Genomic DNA, 13045 nt, shown 5'->3' with positions numbered 1-13045 from the left:
GCTGCAGGAATTAACATCACTTGATTAATTTTATGGTTGAGGAACAGTCCAGAGACCGATAAAGACAAGAGATGCTTGAAAAATCCTGACTCCCGGGTGGTAGTGAATAAAACTGCATACGTTTGGGGAAAAAGTGCTTTACTTAAAGAAACACTGATGCCAAACCATTCAGTTCAACAAAAATCTTCCCTTAAAATTATTTGTGCATTTAACATATTTTAAGGCACGATATTTAGATGTTAAAGCCTCCCTTGTGTAGACATCCAAAAGACCTGAGGCTCCTGCTGAGCACCTCCATCTTGAATGTAATGTCAGGAGCCCCTGCAGACTCAAGTGACACTCTACAGCAGTGGTCCTCAACCCTGGTCCTCAGGGCCCACTAACAGGCTAGGTTTGCAAGACAACTGAAATACATCCCAGGTGATATAATTTGCTGCTCAGTGATTGCAGTACTCTAGTCTGCATCTCCCCAAGGTAATACTTAACCACTTGCCGACCGGTCACGTTGACTGTACTGCGGCGAAGTGGCTCGATTCCGTCCAGCGACGTAGTACTACGTTGCTGGACTCCCCCCCCTTCTGGGCGGCGCTCCTGCGCCGCCGGAGGCTCGCTCCCGCTGTTTTCAGTCACAGCGGGAGTCGGGCCAGGGGAGGAGCGGCAGTGATCACCGCTGCTCTTCCCCGATCATCGGGGGAATCGAGTCTGGAGTGACAAACAGTGACAGATTGCAGGGTTCAGCATAGCTGAACCTGCGATCTGTCCCTGTGTCACTCAGTCACCTCCCCCCCCCCACACGTCAGTAAGCACCAGGCATACATTAACCCCTCCCTCTCCAATAAAATTAACCCCTTCACTGCCAGTGTCATTTTTACAGTAACAGTGCATATTTATAGCACTGATTACTATAGAAATGTCACTGGTACCCCCAAAAGTGTCAAAAATGTCAGTCAAGGGTCCGATCTGTCCGCCGCAATGTCGCAGTCCCGTAAAAAAAAAAAATCGCAGATCGCCGCCATTACTCGTTAAAAAAAAAAAACACCAAAAATGACAGAAATCTTTCCCTTAGTTAGTAAACGCAATAACTTTTGCGCAAACCAATCAAAATACGCTTATTGTGATTTTTTTTTTACCAAACATAGGTAGCAGAAAACAAATTGGCCAAAAATGTAAAAAAATTTTGATTTTTACATTTTTTTGGGCGGAAATTTATATAAAAAAATTCGAAAAATATTGTTATTTTTTCAAAATTGTCGCTATTTTTGTTTATATCGCAAAAAGTAAAAATCGCACAGGTGATCAAATACCACCAAAAGAAAGCTCTGTTTGTGGGAAAAAAAGGACGTAAATCTTGTTTGGGTATGGCGCCGCACGACCGCGCAATTGTCAGTTAAAGTCACACAGTGTCGAATCGCAAAAAGTGGCCTGGACGTAAGACCGCAAAATCCTCCGGTGGTAAAGTGGTTAAAATCTGGCCTGTTAGTGGGCCCTGAGGACCGGAGTTGAGGACCACTGCTCTACAGTATTCTCATTTACTCCAACTTCAGCAGCTACATAAAAAGTTATGTAGAAAGGGGAGGGGTAAAGGAGCTAGGCCAGCACAGAGGGAAATTAGGCACTCCTAGAAGGGGAGAGGGCTAGGATGTACAAGCAGGGAGGGGGCTGTGCTAGGGAATTGACTAGGCAATTTTTTTAGCATTTTCAGAGACATTATGCAAGGTACTAAAAAATAGTTTATAGAAAGGAAAAACTAAGTAATTAAGCATTTACAATATGGGATTTTGGGTATGTTCAAAATGGAACTTTGGTTTTGTTGTGAAAAAAAAAAAACGACAAACAACCCACTCCAAGTAAAATATATACACTATGTTCATGGACATCTGCTCATCACACCTACCTATATCACCAAGTCCTGATCTCAGCCCTACTAAACTCCTTTGGGATGTACTGGAATGCCAATGGCACGCCAGGTCTTCTTGTCCAACACCAGTACCTGACTTCATTAATGCTCTTTTGGTTGAAAGAGCTTACATCTCAACAGACACAATCCAAAATCTTGTGGGAAACCTTCCCCAGAATAGTGGAGATCATTAACGCTGCAAAGTGGAAGCCAACTCCAAATCAATGTCCAATTTTTACAATCGGATTTCCAACCAGCTCATATACATGTGATGATCAGGTTTTAACAAACCTTTGGTCACATCACATACTACATCTTCTTGATGGAATACACATTAAAACTTGCAAGTTTTGTCATGTTTGCAAATCTTAAGAATGTATATGATGCAATAAACAATTTCTATATATACAGTATCTCACAAAAGTGAGTACACCCCTCACATTTTTGTAAATATTTTATTATATCTTTTCATGCGACAACACTGAAGAAATTACACTTTGCTACAATGTAAAGTAGTGAGTGTACAGCTTGTATAACAGTGTTAATTTTTTGTCTCCCTCAAAATAACTCAACAAGCAGCCATTGATGTATAAACCGCTGGCAACAAAAGTGAGTACACCCCTAGGTGGAAATGTCTCAGGTGTGAATGGGGAGCAAGTGTGTTAAATTTGGTGTTATCTCTCTCACTCTCTCATACTGGTCACTGAAAGTTCAACATGGCACCTCATGGCAAAGAACTCTCTGAGGATCTGAAAAAATGAATTGCGGCTCTACATAAATATGGCCTAGGCTATGAGAAGATTGACAAGACGCTGAAACTGAGTTTTAGGATAGTGGCCAAGACCATACAGCAGTTTAACAGGACAGGTTCCACTCAGAACAGGCTTCACCATGGCCGACCAAAGATGTTGAGAACACGTGCTCGGCATCATATCTAGAATTTGTCTTTGGGAAATAGATGTAGGAGTGCTGCCAGTATTGTTGCAGAGGTTGAAGGGGTGGGGGGGGGGGGGTCAGCCTGTCCGTGCTCAGACCATATGCTGCACACTGCATCAAATCGTCCCAGAAGGAAGCCTCTTCTAAAGATGATGCACAAGAAAGCCCGCAAAAAGTTTGCTGAAGACAAGCAGACCAAGGATATGGATTAATGTAACCATGTCCTGTGGTCTGATGAGACCAAGATAAATGTATTTGGTTCAGATGGTGTCAAGCGTGTGTGGCAGCAATCACGTGAGGAGTACAAAGACAAGTGTGTCTTGCCTACAGTCAAGCATGGTGGTGGGAGTGTCATGGTCTGGGGCTGCATGAGTGCTTCCAGCAGTGGGGAGCTACAGTTCATTGAGGGAACTATGAATGACAACATGTACTGTGACATACTGAAGCAGAGCATATTCCGCTCCCTTCAGGGGCTGGGCTGCAGAGCAGTATTCCAACATGATAGCGACCCCAACCACACCTCCATGACGACCACTGCCTTGCTAAAGAAGCCGAGGGTAAAGGTGATGGACTGGCCAAGCATGTCTCTAGACCTAAACCCTATTGAGCATCTGTGAGGGCATCCTCAAACGAAAGGTGGAGGAGCGCAAAGTGTCTAACATCCACCAGCTCCAGGGGTGTACTAATTTTTGTTGCCAGAGGTTTAGACATTAATGGCTGTGTTGAGTTATTTTGAGAGGACAGCAAATTTACACTGTTATACAAGCTGTACACTCACTACTTTACATTGTAGAAAAATGTAATTTCTTCAGTGTTGTCACATTAAAAGATGTAATAAAATATTTACAAAAATGTAAGTATAGACCCAAAAAACAAAAATGTAATACTGAATATTGCAGGTCACCAGTCTTTAGATGGGGTGGTTGCATTAGGTTTCTTTTCTCAGATAAAAAATATTTTGAGTAAGTACAGAAAACACCTGCCCATCTAGCCAGAAATGCAGAATCTTTCTTACTTCCGGTGAGTTAAAGCAGAAGTACAGCCTAATACCTTAAATTCTCCCCTGCAATCATTAATGTGAACTGAGTTCAGCCTAATGTGTCTTTCTACCTTTATTTAGCAGTTTTCAGTGCGGTCACATGACTTCAGTTCCTTCTCCTGTCCAAGAGCAGTAAGTGGGGGTGTGGTTACTGAAAGCCAGTGACGTCACTTCCAGGGAGGGGCACTGTCCCTGTGTAGCCAGTGGACATATACAGAATGGGAGGGGCTGATCATAGGTTCCCGCCCAGTGTTCTCACATCAGGAAGGATGTATTGTACATCCTAATTCATGAGAAATGGAAGAAATAATTCACACAGGACCCCGTGGGGCGGGGGGGGGGTGCACATATCCAGTATAGTTGTGCTGGGATTTGAATGAAGACTACCATAGGAGAAGGAAGGCAATACTTTTTGCCCCGATACTTTTTAAGGACATGCCCCAGGAACTTCCGGGATTCTTGCCTAGGCCAGAATGATGTCCCACACATCCGCAATATTTTGGGATACTGAAGTCATGCATCATAAGAGGTCTCAGGGAGGTTTACATTGTATGCGCCCATGTACGTCAACAGGGGGCTCACTGTCTCTTCCTGGATCATGCAGATGGTCCCCTGATGACGTGTCTCAGAGCCTAGTGGTCATCACCGAGTGGGCTGCAAGAACCTGGAACAGACAGCGGTCCACTGATGGTCTAAGTAAAAAAAGATGGTGGCGCAGAACCTGACACGTTACAGCAGGACAATGTTGGATTCACTGGGTGTATAAACATGTATTCTGATAACCCAGAAAACCAGGTAAGAGGGGATTAAAGTAAGAAAATATTCAAGTGCTGTACTGAACACTCTTTCCTTACCTCTGCTTCTTCCCTCTGCTCATTGGTTTCTTCCTCTTGTCCGTCGTTCTTTGGCAAGTACGCCATCTTTAATCTCAGGAAACCTTTCACCCGAGACTTATGGCTTGAAATAAAAAAAACACAGATGATTTGATATCAGTTAGTTGAATACTCAAAGCGTAAGTCCATTGTTGTTGAGAAAAAACATCTACATACATTACAAGGATCTTATACTTTGTTGCAGTTTCCTACCTTTTGTTATGCTAAAGAAGTCCCTGTGTGTGTGTTTGTCTGTGTCTATGTGCTAAGTGAGTCTAATGAGAGTGGTTTCATAATTATCAACCAGCTGCTGCACCTGCAGGGCTCTAATGAGGAAAGTGGCAGGATCAGCATCCCTTTAGATGTGATTTCCTATTGGGGGTATCTCACCAAAAATGACATTTTTGTTGCAGGGGATGCCTAAAATGTGACTTGTATCTTAGTGAAGTCTTCTGGGAAAAACAGTGAGCCAATCACACAAGCAGGAAATTACATATCTGGGGGGCAGTTCTGTATACATTCTGTGCACAGAACACCTTCAGGTAGCCATATTGTATTTCATTTTACAGAAATTTACAAAACTGCAGATTGAAAAGGAAAGGTCATTTTTAATAACATGCAATTAAAATAGGACTTTTGTCCTTATGTATACGCTATATTGTTTTTTCATGCATTTGCTATTTTTTTTTTTTTTTTAATCCATTAAACAGGCAGAATAAACACAATGTAAATCTCCAAGAGTACTACATAGATATTCTGAGTTGTAGATTTTACAGTTTACCTGCAAATTATTTTTTATGTAAAGCCTCGTACACACGCACCGATTGTTGGCCGTGAATTTTCGGCCAACGTCCGATCGGCCGATTGTCGGCTTGTTAGTATGATGCTTCCGGCAACCGACTGCGACTTTTCGGCCAACAAAATCTGGTGTGCATGCTATAAAATTTTTGTTGGCCGTCAACAGAACGGCCGATTGTTCGTCAGTCAGTACAGATTTAGGCAGACAAAAATCTGATGAGCAAGACTGGGCATGCTCAGAGAAGAAAAAACACACAGAAAGTAAACCAGCACATGACATCGCTTCTGAAGTTGGTTGTTGTTGGCCGAAAAAATTAGTGTGCAGTCTAGGCACATTTCAACCAACACAACAACACTGGACAAAAGTCGGCCGATCGGTCGGCCAACAATCGGTGCGTGTGTAGGAGGCTTTACTCTCAGCTTGTACGAGCTTTCCCGAGCGGCGGCACATGTGCACTGACTGGGGAAAAGGTAAGTGAGACCGTGACTCGAGTATAAGCCGAGGGGGGCTTTTCACGGCATAAAAAAAACATGCTGAAAAAGTCGGCTTGTACTCAAGTATATACGGTATATTCTTCGATGTTGGACATTTTTACGTTTTGATCTTTAACATTGCATGAATTATATAAACTAGGTTACTTATTTACAATTAGATTACATTTATTGTACCAATTTACACTATTGCACTTTAATTTATGGTAACACACATGACACTTTATTCAGAGGTTGCGCCACTATATTCACTTTTTTGCGCATATGACACTTTATTTTTAGGCAGCGCCACCATACCTTCCTCCTCTATTTGTTATACCCCTTTCGGGGTATATGAGGTAGGCAGCAGTCCTTATATCCATTAGATATCCAAGTGCGGAACTTACATTATTTTTATATAATCGCTGGCTTCCCCCCGCGGGGAGCAGACAGCAGCTCTCCAGGAGGGATTCCCCTGTCTGTGTTGATAAGGGAATCGTTGCAAATCTCTTTCTTGCAACCCATAGTGGCAGGAAAGAAATTTGCACCGTGTATGGCTAGCCTGAGTAAATGTGTTTTACTCTCCCCTAGACTAAATGAGCAGGTAACCCTTGCCGTGCCAGCACTGTTAGGCTTAAAACTGTCTTTAGTGCTGAAAAGTGGCTCAACCTAAATTCTAATTCTGTTCTGTGATTAGAGGGAATCCTCAGGATCTATTATATATAAACCATAAATCTCAGACATATAGAAAATGAACACCATTCCCCAGCAGACAGAGAGGAAAACTCACCTCCTTGGTCGGAGTAAGAAGTCTTTGAATGTGTACGGTCTCTCCATTGTGGGATCTTCCGTCTGTAAACACACAAAGTTAATTTTTAACACCATCTTTCTCTCTAGGGATTTAAACTTTGACAAGGTGCAAGCATTGTTGTCAGCGGAAGTACATTATTTTACAAGCTTTGCTATCAAGGAACTTGATCTACCCGTAGACATTACAACAGGCTTAATAAACTCGGGAAAAGGGTGCCCTTCTCTCTGTTATCTGACTGCAGACGGGGGAAATCTCAGGCTGGCGGGGCTCACCCCAGAAGCCCCCGACACCACCCACATGATGCAATACTTACCAAGTGCAAAGATTCAGCCAATTGCATAGAGATTTTTCAAGCAAGCTAGAAACTTCTGGGTTCCATAAATCCCCCCTTCTAAAAATTAGTAGTTTTAACCATTTTCTGCCCGCTGACCGTACATTTACTGCTAGTGCATGGCACAGCAACATACAGCTATGACGGAATACACTTTCTGATTTTCAGGCACGCACCCTCTGCTGATCTGTGCTGTGATTGGACACAGCACGGGTTTGTCAGCAGGTTACAACCAATGATTTTGGCTGTATACCTGCTGATCGATTGTGGCCAAACCACAGCACTACTGCTGCTGGCAACTGGTTCCCCTACTCATGTACAGCCAGGCAACACACATTTTCCGATACCGAACACAGGGAAAGAGAAAAAAACGCTCTGGTGTCCAGACAATCAAATAGGGTGCTGGTTAGGTCCGCAATCCCAGCAGCTGTACAGATAGAAGTTAGGCAACCGCACTCCAACTTGAGAGTTTGAAATGAATAAAATCCATTTATTGAAGATTCAAATAATCCATAGTGACAAAAATCAGAGACAGGGGACAAACACAGTTGACGCGTTTCACAAAATCATATTCGCTTAGTCATAAAACGTAGTCAAACACACATTTTCCGCTTACATCCAAACACAAGAAGTCAGTCCCGTGGCTTTTTTTTTTATGTATTATTAGGAGTAACAAAAACTGGAGGCTAACTACATGCAGGAGTGTATCTGCTCCCAGCAGGCACTACCAGCTCTCCCTGCTAAGCACTGAAAATCTCCCAGGTTATAGTAATACATGGGTTAAGCATGGCACTGTCCCTTCAGAAAGCTTGCTACATGTGACAGACTCATTTTGAATGTCCCTGGGTGTACTGATGTACTCACACTGTCCTCCTTGCTCCCATGGCTTTTCAGGCAGGATTCCATGTCAAACTGCTCTGCTGAATAGGTCCCCCCTGAGCCCAGCCTGGAGCTGGGGTCTCCCCCAAATCTAGGAGACTCCTCCTAGGCCACCGACAGTCTCATCAGCACTCCATCTTCCACCCGACTCTCCTGCTTGCATGGTTCATACATATTTAAGGGCTGGCTCAGCCACCCTGCCAGGCCCACTGCTTAGGGGATGGCCAAGTTCTCCCAAGTATGCAGATCAATCCTCCTGGCCTCCGCCGTCTATCTTCTAGAAGTTTCTTCAAACTCCCAGAACCAGGGGGAGGCACCAGAGACCTGCCTCTGTGAATCATCCAGCCTAACCTGCAATGTACCCTGACCCAGATTCCAGACTCACACTTACCATGAGTCAATTAATTTGCCTATACTTAAGTACAGAACACCAAATAGCGATCGGTTTCTTCCCCCTGAAATCAACTCCGAGTTCAGAGAGAAAAGACAGCCAGATCCTGTGAGTAAAAGCAGCAAGAATACATTTACTAGGCACAGTGTATAGTATTATTACAAATTATTGTATTAGTGTCGCTAGCGAAGTCATTTTATTGTCCCTTCCGGTCAGTGTCAGTACCAGATTACCCGCCACACTATAAGTCACTGATCATCACCATTACTAGTATAGTATCCACAGATGCATACATTTCAGTATATATACCGCAGTTTGTAGATGCTATAACTTTAACACAAACCAATTAATATACACTTATTGGGATTTTCTTTTACCAAAAACATGTAGCAGAATACATTTTGGCCTAAATATACAAATTCGATTTTATTTGATATGTTTTATAACAGAAAATATTTTTTGCAAAAAGTTTATTTATTTTTTTTTTTTTCAGTTTAGGTCTGTTTATATAATAAAAAAATAAAAAACCCAGTGGTTATTATTCACAGTAAAACATTGGATCCAAAGCACTTTATATATATATATATATATATATATATATATATATATATATATATATATGTGAATTTCCCCCATAAGGAAAAATGGAAAATTAGAGGATTCGTTCCACCACCATTTATTCATAAGTCCTTCAGTCTATAGTCCAAATAAAAAGAAAATAGCAATCTGACTTCAAGGCAGGTTTAGGGAATGTCTGGGTAATCTTCCTGTAATGTCGGATCCAAATCACATCAACTAAGATGAGGATCCGACTTAGGACTCATGCACACCGCTTTTTCAGCTTGAAGAAGCTTGTATTTTTTTTTTTTTTTTTTTTTTTTGAGCTTTTTAAAGCATAAACGTTTTTTTTTTCCAAGCCCTCCTTAAGATCTATGGGCGGGTGTGGATCCATCTTAGGGATGGCGTCCTCTAGTTAGTACGGTTCAATTCATAGTGACCGGGTAGTTACACCAGTGGGTGTCTGAGGTCAGTTGGGTTAGTCCCCAAGGTGGTGGCTGGGGTCATAACTTAGCTAACTGGTGCCACAAATACAACGTTTTAATTATTTGGTACCGTCAAGTACCTGCAACCATTGTTATCTGGATTGATATGTTTATTGTTAGGTTTTGCTTTTTTTTAAGCTTATGTTTAATAAAAGGCCAATCAATTCCAATTATGAGTAGTGTGGTTTTTCCTACTGGTTATAGGAGGAAGGTGTAGTTGTGTGCAGTATTGGGTAAGAGGTTATGTATGGAGACGACCTCTGACCTACCCTGGTCATGGGATAAAAATGTTATATAAATGAATAAAAGTAACGTCACCAGAAGTGACGAGCCAGGCCGCTGCAGGGCATTCTGGGACCTAAGAGGATGCCCTGGCTTCAGCTGCCCACACCTGAGATGGCAGCGCTGGACAAGAAATATTCAAGGTAAGTATTTCTTCTAAAAGTTAAGTGCAACCCGGGACAGTTCAGAGGCTATCCATTCTGAAATGCACTAGCCCTGACTGTCCGGGGGGTATTTTTATCTTAAAAACGTTTCCGAGGCCAGGACTACGCTTTAAGAATCTCCTTCCTGGCTGGCTAACAATTTATTTCAATTTATATACTAACTCTTCCCCAGATTAAAAGTCGGGTGGTGGGACGTAGAAACTCCTAGGTCCATGTATGTGGAATATAGAAGATTTCAGACCCAGAAGAAGATGGCAGCAGCTGAGATAGAGTAATAAGCGGAAGCGCAGACTCCATTTTTGGAGAAGGGCACACTAGCTCGTACCACGGTGTGCATGTTCGCACATTATGCCAAGAACTCTGGAGGCCTAAATAACTACATTTCCATTTTAAAGTCCATACCGGGATAAGGAAGCCACTTACTGGTAGGTGATTTAGAGGCACGTCAACTTGACCCAAGAAGTCATCTCTTGTCTGCAATAGAAAAAGAGAACACCAAAGTTTAAAAAGATGTATCTCGCACATGAAAGCTCACTGCAAAGTAATTTATCATTTTTGGGTAGATGTCGGAGTAGACATTACAAGTTCAAAGAGGTGGAACATTAGAGAAACCAATGCCAGTTAAAATAAAAGTCCACTGTATCTTATATAATTAAGTTGATTAACTGTAACAAAAATTCAACTGCCTAAAACCCGATCACTTCCACAAGAGCTGACAGTACCCTTTAATCAATCCTTCACATGGTGACAGAGCAAACTCAGGATTGTAATGGATATGCTATATTTAAGCCAAATTAATTGAATGTGCAGTATGGGTACAGCTAGACTCGGTGGGATTACGGACCTTTCATGGAAATCTCAGGGTTTCTACGATGGCTACTGCACACAAATTGAACACTGGATGAAAGAGACAAGTACAGAATTAAACGTAATTATTTTTTTTTCTTTGCTTTAAGAAATATCAGTGATCTGGGACATATATTATCATCAAGAATATTTTGAGTTGTCACCTGAACAGAAATAGGGGGGAAATTGTCCAATGGCCACACTATTTCTGGTGACAACCAGGGATTCCCTCATTTTAGAGGGATTTTATCTCACTTCCTGTTTTAGTTATGAGACAGGAAGTGAAGGGAAATCTCCCCAATGAAAAACAGATGGCCTTCAGTCCGCCCCTAAGTGTGTGATTCTTGCTTTTTTTTTTTTCGTTTTTTTTTTTTCCCTCACTGCTGTAAGGTCCTAGATTATGATTTATTTGTCATATATTTTATATTATCATATTTTCTATATTCTGTGTTATATTCCTATTGTTGTTCCTATATATTTAAGCCAAATTAATTGAATGTGCAGTATGGGTACAGCTAGACTCGGCGAGCTTACGGACCTTTCATGGAAATCTCAGGGTTTGTACGACGGCTACTGCACACAAATTGAACACTGGATGAAAAAGTACAGAATTAAACGTAATTATTATTTTTTTTTTCTTTGCTTTAAGAAAGATCAGTGATCTGGGACATATTATATCACCATCAAGCAAGTTTTGGTTTGTCACCTGAACAGAAATAGGGGGGAAATTATCCAATTGGCCACACTATTTTTGGTGACAACCAAGGATTCCCTCATTTTGGAGGGATTTTATCTCACTTCCTGTTTTGGTTATGAGACAGGAAGTGAAGGGAAATCTCCCCAATGAAACACAGATGGCCTTCAGTCCGCCCCTAAGTGTGTGATTCTTACTTTGTTTTTGTTTTTTCTTCCCTTCCCTCCCTCACTGCTGTATGGTTCTAGACTATGATTTGTCATATTTTCTATTATCATATTTTCTATATTATGTGTTATATTCCTATTTTTGTATTTCAGCTACACTATTTGTTATAAACGATCAGATCAGTGGATCGGATCTGAAGCTTGTGGATCTAATCTTAAGCCTTATCACACATGAAATGCGTTGATCCACTTTTGAGAATCCAGTTCAGTTGCAAATGTACACCTATGTGTTTTGATGGTAGCTGATATAAATAAGGCTTTCAACTATGTAACGATTTTAATGTATCAATATAAAGTGTATTTTTTAGCTATTTTCTTTTTTTTTTTTTGGTGGCATTATTAAATCCCCATCTCCTGCTTTTTTTCAGTTTTTGGAAGAGCAGGAGCCTATATTTTTTTGTGCATTTGTTGTCTGATAGCAAGGTGCCCCCTTCAATTGCTATTATGACCTTTACTCCATTCAAAATGAAAAGTGTTGCCTTTAGCTCTACTTTAATTTGAGAATTCTGTAATAATGGGGAAAAATAAAGTTTTATGTAATGGCACATAAAATGCTCCAAATCAATTGTGAAAAGGTAATTTCCCCTAAATTATAGTAAAGAACATTTTAGTTTTTCCCTGCCATTCTAAGAACTAAAACGTTCCTAACCCTACTCCGGCAGAGCCCGCAGTCACTGTACAGACCAGCTAGTCAACAGTTATTTAATTGCACCGCCATTAGTGCATGGAACACGGCACAATGTATACAATTATGCACACACCCTGATAGCTACTTTGTGCCATCATCTGCTTTTTACCAGCCAAAAGAACATCAGTAGGAGATAAAATTATAACTTTGATAAAAAAGCAACAAAAAGACGAGATGTTAAAGCAGATAAACCTAGCTACAGAGGGATGGTAGGCTTTTTCAAAAGAACAGGAGACTATATACATGGAGGATACTCGGTCTTCCTGACTACATATTTACAACTCGTCAAAAGTTCAAAGAAGACCCGTCATTTCACAATGGATATGCTGCTATACCAAACTAAATAAACAAAGTTTAGCTCTAAAGAATAAAGTTTAGGTTTAACCCCTTTAGGATAGCAGAAATATTGCAAGGTGTGAAAAGAAGCAATCCTGGGGATTTTGTGGAACTGAAAGAACCAAGTAGTATAGCAGGCGGAGGCATCAGAGCAGGAAGAATTGGGGCACAATGCAGATAGGAGAAATGCAAATATCACACCACATACAGTACAATACAACCTAATTCCAAATCATCTTTAGATCTACCAGTAAATGAAGGGTTCAAGTGTTGACCTGAATGAATATAACCTAAATGGATTGCTAGGGTAGACCTTCACATCACAAAGCTGTCAGTAAAT

The 13045-nt window shown here is 41.2% G+C and overlaps 1 protein-coding gene across 6 annotated transcripts in view; it reads right to left on the bottom strand.

Annotated features, from left to right (window-relative positions):
- NEDD4L (NEDD4 like E3 ubiquitin protein ligase) overlaps positions 1–13045 on the bottom strand; it is a 629231-nt gene that overhangs the window by 110364 nt on the left and 505822 nt on the right. For all 6 annotated transcript variants that reach the window (XM_082259755.1, XM_082259756.1, XM_082259753.1 and 3 more), the window contains 3 exons: positions 10338–10388; positions 6804–6865; positions 4727–4829 (listed from right to left, as the gene is read on the bottom strand). In XM_082259755.1, coding sequence (XP_082115881.1) covers positions 4727–4829; positions 6804–6865; positions 10338–10388 — 216 coding nt within the window. The remainder of the gene's footprint in view (positions 1–4726; positions 4830–6803; positions 6866–10337; positions 10389–13045) is intronic.

The sequence above is a fragment of the Pelophylax lessonae genome (genome assembly GCF_965119305.1).
Source record: "Pelophylax lessonae genome assembly, chromosome: 1".
Classification (NCBI taxonomy): domain Eukaryota; kingdom Metazoa; phylum Chordata; class Amphibia; order Anura; family Ranidae; genus Pelophylax; species Pelophylax lessonae.
The sequence above is the reverse complement of the archived record's forward strand: the minus strand, read 5'-3'. Positions and strand labels throughout refer to the sequence as shown.